The 16352-nt window shown below is 43.0% G+C and overlaps 2 protein-coding genes across 2 annotated transcripts; one reads left to right on the plus strand and one right to left on the minus strand.

Moving 5' to 3' along the window:
* Window positions 1–777: 777 nt before the first annotated feature.
* LOC142814313 (uncharacterized) lies at window positions 778–5002 on the minus strand. Its single transcript, XM_075892973.1, has 4 exons — window positions 4571–5002; window positions 4271–4484; window positions 3643–3837; window positions 778–3584 (listed from the first exon to the last, which is right to left on the minus strand). Exons 2-4 carry the CDS (start codon window positions 4469–4471, stop codon window positions 1326–1328), a joined length of 2655 nt encoding a protein of 884 aa, XP_075749088.1. The 5' UTR covers window positions 4472–4484; window positions 4571–5002; the 3' UTR covers window positions 778–1325.
* An 813-nt stretch (window positions 5003–5815) lies between these two features.
* On the plus strand, window positions 5816–12231 carry LOC142814314 (uncharacterized). The gene is made up of 8 exons (XM_075892974.1): window positions 5816–6137; window positions 6821–6933; window positions 7020–7242; window positions 8245–8429; window positions 8877–9015; window positions 9085–9159; window positions 11792–11912; window positions 12112–12231. The coding sequence occupies exons 1-8, from the start codon at window positions 5960–5962 to the stop codon at window positions 12125–12127; spliced, it is 1050 nt and encodes a 349-aa protein (XP_075749089.1). The 5' UTR covers window positions 5816–5959; the 3' UTR covers window positions 12128–12231.
* The last annotated feature ends 4121 nt before the right edge of the window (window positions 12232–16352 follow it).

The raw sequence follows: 16352 nt of genomic DNA on the forward strand, positions 1-16352 counted from the left end.
TTTTAATTCACAAGTGCTCACTTCTTTGCACTGTGCAAAGAAGTGAGCACATTCTAAATGCGTTTAAAAAGGAACGGAACTAGAATTTATTTGTGAGGTTCCTTGCTATGATAATTTGCTGTTTCTTGGTACCTGATTTTAGGTTGCACGACTGGTTCATCGAAACCAGTGTCTTAATTTCATGTCAGAGCATTCGAATATTGCTAAACGAGGTATTGTAACGTCATGCTACACACGGCATCAAAAAAAAAAACTTGCTCACATAAAATGAGCAGTAGTTTCCAGCTACAAATCGATTGCCTCAAAGAGGCAGGGGATCCTGTGCATTGTTGCATCTGTCTGCAAAAATTGGTTGGCAAGGCTAAGAAAGATAAATATGGATGTACTTTGCCCGTGAATAATGAAGAAGCTACAAATATTTGAATTAATTGATATATGTAAGAGAATTTGTATCCCCTTTTTTGTCCTGCTTTTTATTTGCTCTAGTACAATCCCAACTTGTAGTTATAGTGCCAATGAAGGTTAGTAGACACGTATCGTTCGTTACACATATGGTGGAAGCCCCGCCGCGGTGGTCTAGTGGCTAAGGTACTCTGCTGCTGACCCGCAGGTCGCGGGTTCGATTCCCGGCTGCGGCGGCTGCATTTCCGATGGAGGCGGAAATGTTGTAGGCCCGTGTGCTCAGATTTGGGTGCACGTTAAAGAACCCCAGGTGGTCGACATTTCCAAAGCCCTCCACTACGGCGTCTCTCATAATCATATCGTGGTTTTGGGACGTTAAACCCCACAAATCAAATCATCACATATGGTGCAAGCAACACACACGGCCGTTCAGTGATTGTATCTTATTTTATTAAATGCGGACTATACTTTCTATAGAACTCTTCAAAATCAGAACCTCACATTCTACTCGTAGACAGTGTCAGTGGACATTGGTTCCAAATGTAGGACTGCTCGAGCGTTTCATAGGCAACAGAGTGTATCTATTTTATTTCATTTTTTGCCATAAAGGAAAACAAAAGGGGGATGACACTTCTGAGCCACTTAAAAAATCCTATAGTGAGACTGATGGAAATAGTCGAGAAGCCCTCGCAGCTGAACACTGAAGTTCGCAATTGAATTACGCAGTAATATGTTGCACCTAGCCAAATTCAAGGTCTCTAAGAAGTCCTGGAATGACGCAAGCGGTAAAGCGTGAGGCCCGCATACTTCTTGCCGTTGGCTGCTCTGGCATACCAACTTTACCCGTGAGTGCTTCCGCACTTGTTAGTGGCGATGGTGTGCTTGAAAATGGTCTATTAGAATTGCACACCAGATTTGAAAATTTACATTGTGAACGAGCTAGGCACGGGTGAAATGAATATGTTCGGGCCTACTTGCATGTGTGCACAAACACTGAAAATTTCTGATGCTGATACAAGAGTTGTTGTTGCTGCTTCTCTTTGAACCTTCACCAAATGTTCCATCACTAAGGTGCTATATTTTACTGCTGAGCAGTGGAGGCGCCTGGCTGCAATGTACACTTCGCCTTGTTTCATAAGAATTGTTTCTATAACCGCATATGATTGGTCAGCAAGGCGTACGACAGAACTGTTAGTCTTTTTTTTTGACGAGTAGTTATGGCTCGTGTATACTGTCCCTTTCATAAGCATACGGGTGTACTGCACAAGATCTGTAGAAGCATCACTTCTGTATGGGACACCCCTACCAAAAAGGCGAATGTCTTCAGCAACAACTGTCTTCTGTGTGGCTCTTTTGTCGAGCGACATACAGTAGTCAAGCACTCTCCTGTCTGTTGTTATGCTTGATAGCTTGTCGATCAAGTCCTCAACTTGATGTGCTCTACAAATTTGGTGTGGTACGCCATTTGCAGCTTTTACCATGGACTTTAATGCGCCATTGCCAGCTTCAAACGGGAATGCCGAATGCGCCCACAGTGGGCCCCAGTGCTTGACACTTTTTGCAATGTGCACAAGTTGATGTAGGTTAAATGTCATGCATTTTTTCCCATATATGGCTTCTGCCATGACGTGAAACTCCAAAAGGAGTTCTTCTGCTCGCTGAAAGTGTGACAAACTTATGTTACGTGACAGCAGAATGTGAAGCACCTCAACAAGGCAAGCCCAGTGACTGATGCAAGATTTATTCAAAATTCCTTGCAGCACTGGCAGGCTGTAGAAGAGCACCCAATTCTCAAACTCCTTGGCCTTCCACCACTTTCTTTCTTTTGTTGCTCTTGGCAACCGGCGCACTTCTCTAGGAGGAGCCAGTGCTGTCAGCCTTTCATCAATCGTTCTTTGATGCTTCCCAATATAGAAATCACACTGTGCATCAGCCATCCACATCTCTAAAAACTGCCTCGCCACTCCCAACAAAATACTATGCATATAATCGGGGACAAAACCCCAGACTATATCAAAATGTGGCAAGTTTAGAAGTGGAGAAACTGTCTTCACTCCTCTTTCAGAATGATCCTGTTGCAATGCAGTTTCTGCATCTTCCATAATTTCTTGTTCAGAACGCTCTGGTGGCTCATTCTTCTCTACTGGGTACCTGGTAGTGCCTGCAATGCGTTCCCCCTTTTGCAGACACCAGTTACACCCATAGTATGCATTAAATTGCATGACCCCTTGCATGGGGGCTCTTGCCACTGAATCAACTGCACAGCAAATGCAATAAGCCTTGAACAGCTTCGGCTGTCCTTCATGATCAAGAACAAAGCCATTCTGTGCCAAACCTTCCATTTTCTCTACAAACACATCAAGAAAAATGCTCATATCTGGCTTTTTCTTTCCAAACCAAAGAGCAGCCAACACAAGTTTGTCCCCTCTTTGCATAATGGGCACCTCATTCACCAGTAGCTGTATAGGCCAAATTGAAGTGTTGCTGGATGAAAATAGTGGTGTGCCATCTGCATTTAATGTAAAGCTAATCCTGTGCCCTTCGTCTACTGTAGCAGAAACAAATTTGCGATATAATTCTCCATCACAAATATCAGAAAGGTTACTGCTTTGACTTAAGGGCTTTGTCAGGTCAAGAAAGCTGCAATTCTTTAAAACCTTTCGAAGTTGAGAGGGGACATCCAATAGGACAAAAAATGATTCGCTGTTTACTGAGGAAGCTAGAGCCCAGCCACATTTTTGACAATGACTCGACTGAGCATAGGATTGTGCGACCTCGTGCACTGTCGAACATTTACCACAAATGAAATGAAAACTCATCTCGGTGCCATGCTCTGAAAAAAGCTTGCCAAGCTGGTATCGTGAATGTGGCAGAACAGGTCGTTCAAAAAACATGTTGACCATTTCAATCAAACTCACCATTGCTGTAAAAGACAAATTACTTTTTATGGCATGTTTAAATATCATCAAAAGCATCTCGCCTTTTGAAACGACAATCTTTTCATTCAGGACCTCCTGAAACAAATCTCCAAGTTGTGTCCTGTTTGTGTCGGCATCGGTTGACAAGTTTCCATTGAAAGGTCCCTCACTGTCTATGCCATCAGCCACATCACACACTTCACTGTTACATTCAGATAGAAACACGCCCCGAGTCACGCTGTCCACAGTATCATGTTGAGTGCCCTGCAGAAAAAATTCATTGTAAGGTTTACATGAATACAATTATTATGTGGAAGCATACCATTGTTGTAGGGTCAGTTGTGTCATCACAACTGCCAAAATCTGTGTTGTCATCATCACTGATGAAATGATTTGCACCACATGGATCATACACAGTGGCGGCACAGTCTCCACTGTAATCACCTCCATCATCTATATCTTGCAGATCTCTCTGTCGTTCACTTCGATCACCCGGAATGGCTGGCTGCGGAGATGTCTAGACAAAAAAAAAATGCATTTAGATAAATCATAAAAATAAATAGCAAAGAATATACTAAAAACATATTTGTCTCTTGCAAATTTTTACACGACTAAAGGATATATACTGTAACTCTCTGTAAAACAAATGTTGCGCCCCCCCCCCCCCGCGCGTGCTTCTTTTTCTAGGAAAACCAGCTCCAAGAAAAGGACCCAAGATTTCAATCGTAACGTTGTGGTAAATGAGGCTCAACAGTTTCTCTAATTAAATTTAACTGTGCCTCTTAATTAAATTGAGCACGCATTCTCGAAATCATTAAGCCAATGCTTTAGGAAATTATGTTTGTAGGTGCACTTTCCAGCACGCGTGCACGCACCAACACAAACGTACGTACTTGTTACATTCAACGCACTGCGTACAATATTTGAGACGAAGGCATCCATCTACGTACCAGCGTTCTAGAACATAGGCTGCTCGCTCCATCGGAATCGCTGCCCATCGTCGTCATTATTCGCATGCTGCACAGCACTGTCCGCCGCCAACACCGCAGCGGCCATCGATGTCGCATTTTGCGGTACCGTGTACTCCGCTTGACCGACGGGCGGCCGCGAATCCAGCGGACCTTCATCCGAACTTTTATTGTGTGAGCCATCCTTTATGGATTCCTGCGCGGCAAGATTATTGAGATTTAACAAGGACATTTTTTGCCGATAATCTGATAGAGTCGAGACAATTAAAGAAGTTTACTTACAGTTTTAGCGAGCCGCAGCCTAGCTGATGAGTCTGTTGATCTGGGCACACTGCATACACTGCTTGGATTCAGATACTTTTTATACCTTCCGCGCTTTTTCCGTTTCTTCTGCGGTTCCATCTTGCTAATATGTGGCGGTGACCGCTATGCGCTCGTCTATGTGTAAAACTTGAATGCGCTCTGACCACCACTTGCTCTACACGCTAGATTGACCGACCCACAGAACACTTGCCAGAACACCGACCCACGCCACAGAACGACCACGCTACCACAGTCCTGCGGCCGCAAACATACCAAACATACGTTTGTTTACAATAGCTCACCGCAAGTGGTCAGTGAACGCAACCTAAAAAAGAAAACGTTTTTTTCTTGGCATTTATCACGTCACAAAAGCCGAAAAAAATTGTTTTCGACGTCTGCCGCGCTCACGGAGGCCTCCATGGCCGCGCTGCTGCGTGCAACGAGCCAACAAGCTCAACAATGGCCTCAAAATTGGCGTAACTTTTTTATTTATGGGGGATTTGAATGCCAAATAATAAGTTTATCAAACTATTTTTCAACAGCAATAACATTTTATTTTAGCATCAGTGTCAGTGTCTAACTTATTTTGCTTTTTTAGTTCTAGCTGGGCGCCATCCTTGTCACTTCAGGACGGCCTAACCATGACCTACTACACTCCTGACCTGTTCAGATAGCGGGGTTCCTATGGGAGCGCGTGTCCCCGCTCTCGTTCAATCGCTCACCATTGATGGCGCTACCTATAACCTGTTCGTCTGTTTCTTTACGGTTGTTTTGTAGGCGCTGGTATAAGAATGCCTGCATTCTGTAGTGAACTGGCGGCATATATGTGACTATTTCTTCCCATACATTGCTGGTTAAGCAAGGTGTTCAGAGCGCTTGAGTATTTATAGCACACTGGTTGACAAACGTGGGAACCCGTAGATTTACACGATGTAGGGCAGCCTATGCGTGGTAGCGTGCATTTTATTGCAAAAAAATTCTGAATGTCTTTTAGTATTATTATTTCTGAATAATTCTAAATTTTGGATCATAAATACGCACTACGAGTGCTTTGTTGGTCAAAATTTGACCACAAAGAGTGAAGATGACGTCAGCGAGCAGGTGCTGACTAGCGCCACGCCGCTCGTAGGTGACGGCCCTAGCGGCAGAAGGTATGAACTAGAACGTGGGCGCTGGAAGAGGTGCTCTCTGGGCAGGTCAGGAGTGTAGTAGGTCATGGGCCTAACTAGCATCAACATCAATGAGCTTGCAGCAGCTTTTCGGAAAAAAACGTGGTAATGGTGGCATCGTACTGCTCGAGAACGTGTGTAGTGTGTTCTGTGTGTTGTGCGTGATTGTCTGCGGTGTTGGAATCGGAACGTTGCAGCGATGATTACTCACGCTTACGTTCGATACCAGGACGACAAACATTTGGCAATCGTGCCAGTGGAAGACATAAAAAATTTCAATCCGAATGAGGATTATTCGACAGCCTTCTTTATGGTCAAATGGACCGATTCCACCGGCACATGTGCCTACTACCGCGCAAGAATTTTGCGGGTTGGAGGTAAGTTTGTGCATTTTTAAGGCTGCATTGAATTAGTTCGATTGTTTCGTGCTCCACGCAGCAACGATGTGACGTGCGATAAATCGATCGTGTATACGTCAGTGCAGGGCGATTTTCATCGAAGTTCGTGCAATTCGGCAAAATTAAAATTACGTGCCCCGTTTAATGTAGGGGGCTAGAACAGGCAGATGCATGAAAAAACGTAAGTGAGCTAGGCGCTCTAGGTTTCTTTGAACGCACAAATTGTAGAACTTCCTAATTATATTTGCGTACACTCACGTGTACACCCACTCTTTGTCATATACCCAGGTAAATATGGCGTGCACTGTGGTCATTTATGTGATCAAACGACATCAAGCATTTAATTGATTCAGATATATAGCCATATTAAATTCGAATGTACACGCGAAATTATGTGCACACATGAATATATTTCTTGATGGTTCACCAATCTTTTAGTTTGCCTTTTCAAACACGTGAGCTTGTGTCATTTGCTTATGTAAAGAGCTTTAACCTTTATATGTATGTATCACAATCTGTTGAGACAGATACGTTTTTCTAGGTTAACATTTCTTGCTACAATCATATTGCTCTCTTGGGCCATGTTGCTTTTATGGTAGTCTTCAGTTACACCGTTTTTCTAGCTTACGACTTGTACTGTAATAGAATGTTGTGTATTCCAGAGTCGGAACAAGACTTGAAGGAAATTGTGTCCCGAAAAAGGGTGCGGGTGAGGCCCCTAATTGAAGATTCTGATCAAGCCAGCGATGGCGACAGCAATGTTGCACCATCGAAGGTATGGTTCACCCTATATGTAATTGCTTGACCAAGCATAAAAGAAAATATTGCCCAGTATTTTATTGCTCATGTTTTATTTTTTAGGAACAAGACAAGCCCTCCGAGAGTAGGGAGCGGCTTTTAAAAATTCTACAAAAAAAGAAAAAAGCTGTGAAGGTCTCACCCTCACAGGAGGCTGAGCTGAATGAGCTCCAAAAAAAAGTTGCAGAAATGCAAAAAAAAATAGATGCTCAGAACGAGGAACTCGTAGAGCTTCGAGGGCTGAACAGAGATCTCCAAAAGGAGCTCCTAGTCAAGATCAGAGAAGGCAAGTCTAATTGGTATATTATATATGAAGTGGTGGCACACACTCTTGGTAGAAGGAATATTCTGTAAACAAGAGTGTAAGAATGATTTAGCAAGTTAAGTTCACGAGGATGCTTTGTTGGGCTAGTTGGTATTGCATCATTAAACTCTACTGCGCATATACACGGGGACGAAGAATGAACTCACGAGGCATATAGTGCTGAACTACAACTGATGCTTAATTTCTGATGGAGCAAAATTATATGGACGTAAATAGCCTATGACAGCACTCTTTGGCCAAGCATCATCAAAAAAGTTTTACAAAACAACACACCATTTTACACACTGCCTATGGCTTATCAGCGTTCAAAAATTCTATGTCCATTCTTAGGTGTCGTGGAAGGGGTCCTCACACCATTTTCTTTCCTGCGATTATATGGGTATAGCGCACCACCACAAGGACACAGAGACACACACTTAGCACTAACTTGCAACTACTGTTTCATTTGCGATCACACATGCTATTTATACAATAACAGTAGACCGGTAAAACCTGGAAAAGATCATGTTAAGATACAGCAGATCTTTTTATGTCCTTGTGGTGGTGCGCTATACCCATATAAATGATGAACCCCAACCAACTAGCCCGGCAATGCGCCTTAGCATCTTTCCTGCAATCAATTTCATACACTTCTGACAAGTGTCCTGAAAGCTTTGCTTCCACAACGCTCTTAAGAAATGAGGTAGAATTTCAGAACATTGATAAGCCATAGGCAGTGTGCAAGGTAAGTGTAGTTTGCTTACTTTATTCTTTGCTAGTGCTTGGACTAAGACTGCTGTTATTGGCATGTTTGGTACATATAGGTCGTTCCATCAAAAATGAATAATCAGATGTAGTTTAGCGCTATGTCTTGTGTCCTTCCTTCGTCCCCATCTATATGTAGCAAATGTACCTTCTAAGCGAATAACCATGTTCCAATGTTAGTTGGTTCACTTCAGTTTCTGATGTGCAATTTTCATGTAGGCTCCAGTAGATACAAAAGTGCAGAGCCTACTGCTCAGTCCCACAGCCCTGGCACCCCTCTGCCACACAGCATGGACATCACTCTTCCAGCAGTTAGCAGCACACCATCCCCCCCTTCATCACCCACCAGAGAGTGCCCACATTCTCCCTTGAAGGCGCAAGCTGGTGCATCAGGCGGTAGCTTGGTGAGATGTTTGAGACTCAGTTTTATTTTAGAAAAAGCTGTGCTTAGTGCCTACATAATGACAGCAATCATATAGTAACTACACTTGAAATCCTCAGCTCATAAGCCTGGCCTAGTTCTTTGACAGGTGTATGTTTTTCTTTGCAAGTGATCCGTTCACTTCCTCATGTTCCAGTTACAGCCCACAAACCATGGTGTATCATTGCCCTAGTGCACTGTAAACCACTAAGGCTTCAATGACTCAGCTGCAGTGTTTCTTCGTGAAATTTGAAGGAAAGCATGCATTAGTTTTATGTGATAAGCAAGAAGCTGTTGTTCAATTACATGCGTTTATTTGTGAACTTCACACAGAATAGTTCTGCTCAATTGAAAACCTTTATATATGGTACATTAAATTTAAGCATTGTGAATGGCACTCATGTGTTACTGCTGCTTTTATTTTCTGCAGGTTGACATTGGACAAGGGCTGCGAATTCCGCTGGAAACATGGCGTCGTGTGCAGGCTCGGGACAAAGATTCTTTGTTCATTAAGGATCTGCTGGTGACAATCTGGGATCCAGCTCAGCTACAAGGACGATCATTGCAAGGTAATTTCCAGTACTTTGAACTGCCAGTAATGCAGTGTTTAAAATTGCTTAATGTATAATGTTCTGCAGGCAAGCATTGTCCTCGTTTCCCAAATCGGCCGAGAAAGGATCCATTGACACCATGGAAGGTGTCTGTCATGCGAAGTGAGTATCAACATATATCCCATTTCGTCAGTGTGTGAGCTCATAAATGGTGTTCTAATGAAGCACCAATAACTAAGTTACCTCACTTTGCACAGTTTACAGTGCTGAAGTTCAACCAAGACCCAGTACTATGCACATATATTACAGCGAAAGCTGTTGTGAGATCACAACTCAGGTCTTGCGCGAACATAGCGAAAAAAACTAATGACACAGTGGGGCTCGAACTCTGGTCCACTGGGTGCCAGCCCAGTATTCTGCCACTGAGCCACGCCGGAGCTTGGGACTTGTTGGCAAACTTGCCTTAGGCAGGCTTGATGTCGAGAAAGCAATTGCGTTAATACGACTTATAAAGCGTTTTAAAACAGCGAAAGAACAAGCAGTTGTCGCACAATGTGAACAGCGTAGTAAGTGGGTCATCCAATGCTCCAACCCATTACAAAATCTTGTTTTTGTTGAGCTATTAACTGTGGCGCATACCCATTTTAGGCATAATTCCTCATCGTTGTCAGTCACTGCATAAATTGGCACAAAATTCCTTGCAAGTGTTTAGCGGATACCACGCTTCTCAGAAGAATGACGAAAAACAGCATAGCAAATGCTGGCCTACTACCCAAATAAATTTATTAATAATGACCTAGTGGGTATCAAGCAAGTGTGCTTGTACTAGTTACCAATGAGTGTTTCGAAAAGGCTCTGAAAGGTCGCTCTTCTAGCTTTCGCTGTGACTGTGCTGTGCCTTCCGCACAGATCTGGTGTTTTTATAGATACCTCTCCCTGTTTGCAAATAATGTGACGTCACTATGAGCACTGTGCCCACCATTCCTTCCTACGGCGCTGGGGCTGGTTGACAAGAAAGTTCCGCTAGCGGGATCTTTCTACATACTAGCAGGGCTGCATGTGTCTGCATTCGTCAGGCTGAAATTTTGGTGAATTGTTGTAGGCTGCCATAGATGGCAGCCATTAAAAAAACATTTTTCCTCTTCAAAAGCAAACGTATTCACGGTGACGGATGCTTTGAGAAATATTGTAATGGTATAGACCTAAATGTACCCAATTTTCGTTGCGACATGTGCATCGCAGTTTTAAACGAGGCACAGCATTGGCTGCAGCAAGGTTTTGAGCTGCTGTGCGAGAGGTTATGAAGAAAATTCTCACTCGTGCCGCAAAATTCTGACCGAAGATGAATGGGAAAAGAAACAAGAACAAACAAGAAAACACTTTGTCGTGTGTTCGGCTGAGGTTAACAAATCCTTGTGAAAATTAAAGCAAAGTTGTCAGCTACATTCCTCATACCCCTCTGAAAATTTATGCATTTTTAAACTCTTTAACTTAATTACATACGTTATCTTTTGCACAGTCACATCACTGCATCTGATGCATACAAGGTATTCGCATACTTACATTGTTCCCTTAAGACCTAACACACAAACTTCTAGTGTGCATCTTCACTTCATGAATATCGAGCAGTAAAGGTACTAAGTATATGTGAAACAAGAATCTCTGCCTTTTACATGAAGTCATATGAGGCCTCTGATAAAACGAGTTATACCTTTATTGGGTTTGTGTACTCGCTGGGGCGAAGCGTATATTTAGCTTTACCAGTGGTATCTTTCAGCCCGGTGATCATGCAATTTTTTTCCTGCACAGAGCGCAAATGCTGAGATGTACAGACTCGCAGATGACCGTGTCAAATGCATATTTACCTTCACTAAAATCTTGAATCAAGTTCTGTAGACAACCGGTCGCTGCCACCAGCCCAAAACAAGCGCCTATGTTTTTGCAAACAAGCCACATCGTTATTCACCCTGCACGTACCACACACAATCTTCTCAGGTTCACCTTTGCAGATGTCAAGATGAACCGATATTGTTGATGCCTTTTAACGTACACTACACTCCACAATAGAGTGCACATTTTCCAAGACGATGCCGCTTTTCCTCGCACAGGCCACCACGTGTGTTCACTTCTTCAAGATAAACAGCCAGCGTGGCAAATATTTCATCACGCAGTTTACCACACAGCTAGATGTTCACTGACATGTACTACAGCTGATGTCGCCATTGTAACATGAAGTTAGGCTTTGAAAAAAGAAAGTAAAGAAAAAAACTTTCCCCAAACATCGCACGACCGTACTGCACTGAGGCACCAGAGGTAATGCTTCGCCAACCACACCTTCCACGTGCGCTAGCGACGTCGCACTGTGATGTACCCTGGTAGAGGTCTATTCTTCTGGGACATTTCTTAATAGTATCACTCATGATGTATGCAGTTTATGAGGCGAAAATACATAATGGTGAATTTCATAGATGGTTAACTGATATTACATTTAAAATCTGTTTTAAAAAAATTTCTCACGATAACTTCATGAATAGATTCATTAGTTCTATATTCTGCATTGTTTTTGTGTCATTTATATCCAAAATGCTTTGCTACCGAAGTAATAATGAGTGCTTTTGATATCTTTTCTGCTATGAGATGCCATTTTGACACCACTGAAGATGCTACCTAAAATTTTCATGTGCAGCTGCCTAAAAACAAAGCGTATTTTTTATTCTATAATGGATTCATTTAGCTTTATGTTAATAATTATACCTGTGTATCTTATATATGTTTAAATGCCTTTTTTTAACAGCCTGCTACAAGCGTCGCTTGGAAAAGCAAGGTTTCCCAGACAGTGCGGTCCAAACGCTCATGAAGCGAATGAACCATTATGTTGGAGAGAAAATCGCAGACATCGACAAGATGGCAAAGAGGTACACCAACCGCAATTTTGTTTTGCAATTTTTTTAACTTCAGTAGTAAACAAATTTTGGCTTGATAAGTTGGGGCTCTACTTCAATGTGTATTGAACCTAAAGTGCATTTAATTCCACTTTTCATTGTGAGCCACTTTTTTTTTAACTGTAATGAAACTAGCCTTCATGCAAATGCTGTTTGTTTATTGTTTCTGCAGGGTGCAGCGTGACTAACCAATGTGGCTGTAGCAAAGTGCTGGACCTGCATGGCAAGATACCGCATATTATGTTTGTAAATCAAAGATGTTCTGTTTTACAATAATTGCATTTTTGTCAAAGGTGTCTACATGCATTCATTAATCAATACGTCCTGTACCATTTGAGCCAATTGGCATATAAACAATTGGTCCAATTGGTTAGATGCCAATTGGTCATGCCATACTATACCATTTGAGCCAATTGGCATAAAACCAATTGATTCCATTTGTGAATTATACACAATTGGTCCAATTGGTGTTGGGCCAATTGGTGCACAACCAATTGGACCAATTGGTTCTATACCAATTGGTGTAAAACCAATTGGTGTAAAACCAATTGGTCCAATTGGCTCAATTGTGTACTAATTCACAATTGGAACCAATTGGACCAGGTGGAAATTTTCCAATTGGTTTCAATTGCTTTTTTTAACTGGGGACTCTTCACAGGAAGGTTTGCAATTATCGCATCTGACCTGACCGCCTTTTCCCACTAACTAAAAGTTGATTGAATTAATTACTATAATTACTGTCATAACGGATGTTTCTGTATTGCTGACTACAGTCCTTTTAAGATGTCTGCCGTTACAGAAGACCACAATCATAAAGGCAGCCAGGAAGTATTCTATTTCTATTAATTATTTTCGAACTCATTTCTTGAAACACTATAAATACGCATACAAAATGTATTTGGTGGGGTTTAACACCCCGCGGGTACACCTGCAATTTATACTCCTTACTAAAGAAAAAAAAACGAAGAGTGTTGGCGATTCCAGAACCAGGTTGCAATCATCCTAACAGATTCACGTTCGGTGTGTGCAGCTCTGACAACCTCTGAACAATCTCTTGCCCTAGCAGCGTTCCACACATTAGCACCGCCGCATTTAAAACTCCTCAAATTAGTGTGGGTTCCAGGTCACTGCGGATTACAATTAAATTAATTGGCAGATGCTTTGGCACGAGCATCACTCGATGGACCAGTAATTTTAGTACTTCCCGAGTTAGAATACTTATCAGAGGTTACAACCTCTGATAAGTATAAGTATGATAACGCCTCGGAATTTCCTATATCTATAGATATAGGAAATTCGCTATTTTTACAGATAGTTTAGAAAATATCACACAATGGACAGATTATCAGCTCCTCAAATTTTCATGGAAAGCCCAGTGGAGTCCGTCAAAAAAACTTGAAATTATAATCTCCAGATTCCGGTGCCGTGTCCCCCCATTAAGTTTTTATTTACACAGAGCTGGTCTGACACTTTCCCCCCTTTGTCCGTTCTGCGAAGAATCAGAAACTATTGAACATTATTTTGGCTCATGTCGTAACTATGCATTAATTAGGAAACAACTTTTAGATATTCCATTTGCGAAGCTAGGTTTAAATTTAACCACAGAAAATGTTCTAAGTTTTGGTGCCTCTGTTTTGGGAAATTGCCACAGAGATGCATTCGATGCGGTGTGTAATTTTATTCAAGACTCTAAACGTTTTTCAACATAAAGCCCACGCTAACAGATACTCAAAAAAAAAACGGGTCGAAAAGTAATTTTCCATTCTGGATAAATCCGTGACATAACAAATTAATTGGGTTTGGCAAAACCAGCTGTCGGTCGGCTCCCAAAATCAAGTTGTAGCTATTAGTGTCTACTTTGTTGTTGATTCTTTTTTCTCACTATCTAAATCTTTGGTTTCTTTCTTTTTTTAACATACTGTCTTCACTATAAAACTCCCCTCCCTTTTTTTTTCGTTGTAAGCAACAATGCAGTTGTCCATAGACTATATGTTCTCTTGGCCAATCCCCCAGAGTGGGTACGAGCCATGGATTAGAGGATACAAACAAACAAACCAGGTTGTAATGATGCGTATTCCCCGGGCCGTACAATTTTAGCTACATTAATTGTTACAAGCCCGACGCGTAAGACTCATGGATTTGTCGGCTGTGTACACAGGCAAGTGTGCGCACGCACAGGATGCAGATAGAGTGGGCAGCTAGCTATGGAGTCTACTTGCGAAACTTGCGAGGATTATTGTTGCCTGGTGAAAAATTCTCTAGCGCAGAAACTTACGATGTCGGTGACAAGAATTAAGGATACACAAGTGCGCGGATGTCCGCGCTGAGCCAGTATACATGCATGAGCTTGTGCGCTTGCCCTGTGCGTCTTTTAGAACCCGTCTTCGTTGGTTACCCACCTCGCCGAAAGAACATCGTGGCTAGGTACGTTTCATTTTAGCCTCGCATTCCCAGAGCATGTGTATTAGCGTCGCTGCGTCTGCCTGGCAGACCTTACATCTCAGGGTATATTCGGTGATGTAGCAGTGGGATTGGGATAAGTATACTTGTTGGCAGCTGTCACCAGGTAACTGCTTGGGCTCTGCATAAATTGCCACTAGGCGGAGGATAGCATCGCCAGGCAAGTAGAACGACTCGGTCAGTTCATTATCGTCGATACCGGTCCGCATACTCCAACAAGGCCATCGCCTTCTGCATGGGGTGTAGTGTCGCGTGCGGCAGAGTACGTTAAGGTTGGGGAAGAGCGGTCAGATTTCAACCTCATGGGCGGGGATCCAGATCAAGACAGCCTGGAAAATCTGGCCGGCATGCGCCAGCTAGTGCACGAAGGGCTCAGTCGAAATCCTACCCTTAGCAAAATTCCGTACTGCTGAGCGCGAGTCACTGAGCACAGTTTCAGTTTCGGGGTCAGTTATGGCCCGAGCAATGGCCATATCTTCAGCAGTGTCCGGTTGTCGGAGAGTCTCGACATCAGCTGCGTGCGTTGTCGCATTTGTATTAATCACGACGATAGCGAACCACCGTCCGTCCAGCTATAGCACGCGGTGTCAGTGAACCCGTGCTCTTATAGTTGCAGTATGCTTTAATTCAGTAGAAGTGTGCGCAGCTCTGGCTTTCTTGGAATCGGGGCAACATGTATTTTCTCTCTTATTTGCTTAGGGTATGTCCCTTATGTCACCATCCTGTTGGTGATATGATGCCCAACTCTAATAAATGCATTCCCAGCCACGCTGGTGAAAACCTTTCGAGGTGCGAGATTGGGCCCTTTTAAACTTTGACCCTGTGCGGTAACGTGGTACCGCGTGCAGTGAACCGCCGCTGGGTGCAAACGCACACAGCTGAGCGTTTGAATCCACTGGCTGCGGAACTGCGCAATGTGGGGACCGACCAAGACACACAGAAGAAGAACCCCCGGTGAGCTATTTATCTGGCGAACTAATGTAAGACGCTGGAATAATTCACATGCTAGTAGAGAACAAGTTCCATAATATATAGCGTAAGTTCTATGATCGGCCGCCCTTGCTATAAGCATGTCAATGGCCGAGCACATGCGCCATGACTCTGAAAAACAGTCAAGCAAAGCTTCGCATCTATATAAAAAACTCTGGGTACAAAGTCGCGAATCTGCTGCATCAAATATTTTCAGGTAGCGTTTTCTATTGGTCGTCTGCAGCGGATGGGGATACCGTGATGCGTACAAAACGTGCACGTACGTCATTCGTTAAACGCGGCTTTCTGTCCATAATCAAGCAGCAGGGAGATCGGGCCCCTAGACAGAATGTTTTTTTCGGGGGGGGGGGGGGGGGCACCTCGATCAGAAGTGGGGGCCGGGCAGGCAGATGTGGTCGTGTTGTATTTGTGCTATGTATGCCTTGGGGAAAAAAAGAAGGGGGAGGGGCAAGGGCCTTGTGTGCCCCTCACAGGCTACGCCACAGCCTGACAAATACTTCTTGTTATCTGGCTTCACCACATTAATTACAATAGTGAAAAGAAGCCCGCTTCATGCAGCCGTCCCACGCGTTTATGTTTGCGCGCACGCACATCAGTGTGCTCAAGTGGTGAAGGTACAGTAAAAAACATAAGCTAATTGAGGCGCCTCATACGCTACATGAAACCTGACTTATCCTTCAAATCCTGCAAACACAGGTTCATGCAGCTATAGCTGTGCTAATTGTATGTTAACAAAATAAATAATAAAGTTAACAAATAAAGGAGATACAATGAACAAGTATTATTAGAGATAGAATAAAATACATTAACAAAGATAGAGAGAAACAACTATACTTAGTGAAATTCTATATTCCACAGAGTGTGGAGTACATTCCAGTTGAGGTCTCAACAAAGACAAAGCATGAAATCCAGGAGACCTGCCCCAATCAGGGAAATGGTCAGGGTAATAAAGAAAGCTTGGCG

This window comes from Rhipicephalus microplus, chromosome 4 (assembly GCF_043290135.1).
Source record: "Rhipicephalus microplus isolate Deutch F79 chromosome 4, USDA_Rmic, whole genome shotgun sequence".
NCBI lineage: Eukaryota > Metazoa > Arthropoda > Arachnida > Ixodida > Ixodidae > Rhipicephalus > Rhipicephalus microplus.

What these genes read in the sequence shown, in the direction of transcription:
- LOC142814313 (XM_075892973.1), bottom strand. Translation starts at nt 4,471, where the DNA reads ATGGCTCACACAATAAAAGTTCGGATGAAGGTCCGCTGGATTCGCGGC. An exon ending in GCCTATGTTCTAGAACGCTG is followed by an intron (nt 3,838 to 4,270) that starts GTACGTAGATGG and finishes TTTTTTGTCTAG; the next exon opens with ACATCTCCGCAGCCAGCCAT. An exon ending in CAACTGACCCTACAACAATG is followed by an intron (nt 3,585 to 3,642) that starts GTATGCTTCCAC and finishes TTTTTTCTGCAG; the next exon opens with GGCACTCAACATGATACTGT.
- LOC142814314 (XM_075892974.1), top strand. Translation starts at nt 5,960, where the DNA reads ATGATTACTCACGCTTACGTTCGATACCAGGACGACAAACATTTGGCA. An exon ending in AAGAATTTTGCGGGTTGGAG is followed by an intron (nt 6,138 to 6,820) that starts GTAAGTTTGTGC and finishes TGTGTATTCCAG; the next exon opens with AGTCGGAACAAGACTTGAAG. An exon ending in ACAAGGACGATCATTGCAAG is followed by an intron (nt 9,016 to 9,084) that starts GTAATTTCCAGT and finishes AATGTTCTGCAG; the next exon opens with GCAAGCATTGTCCTCGTTTC.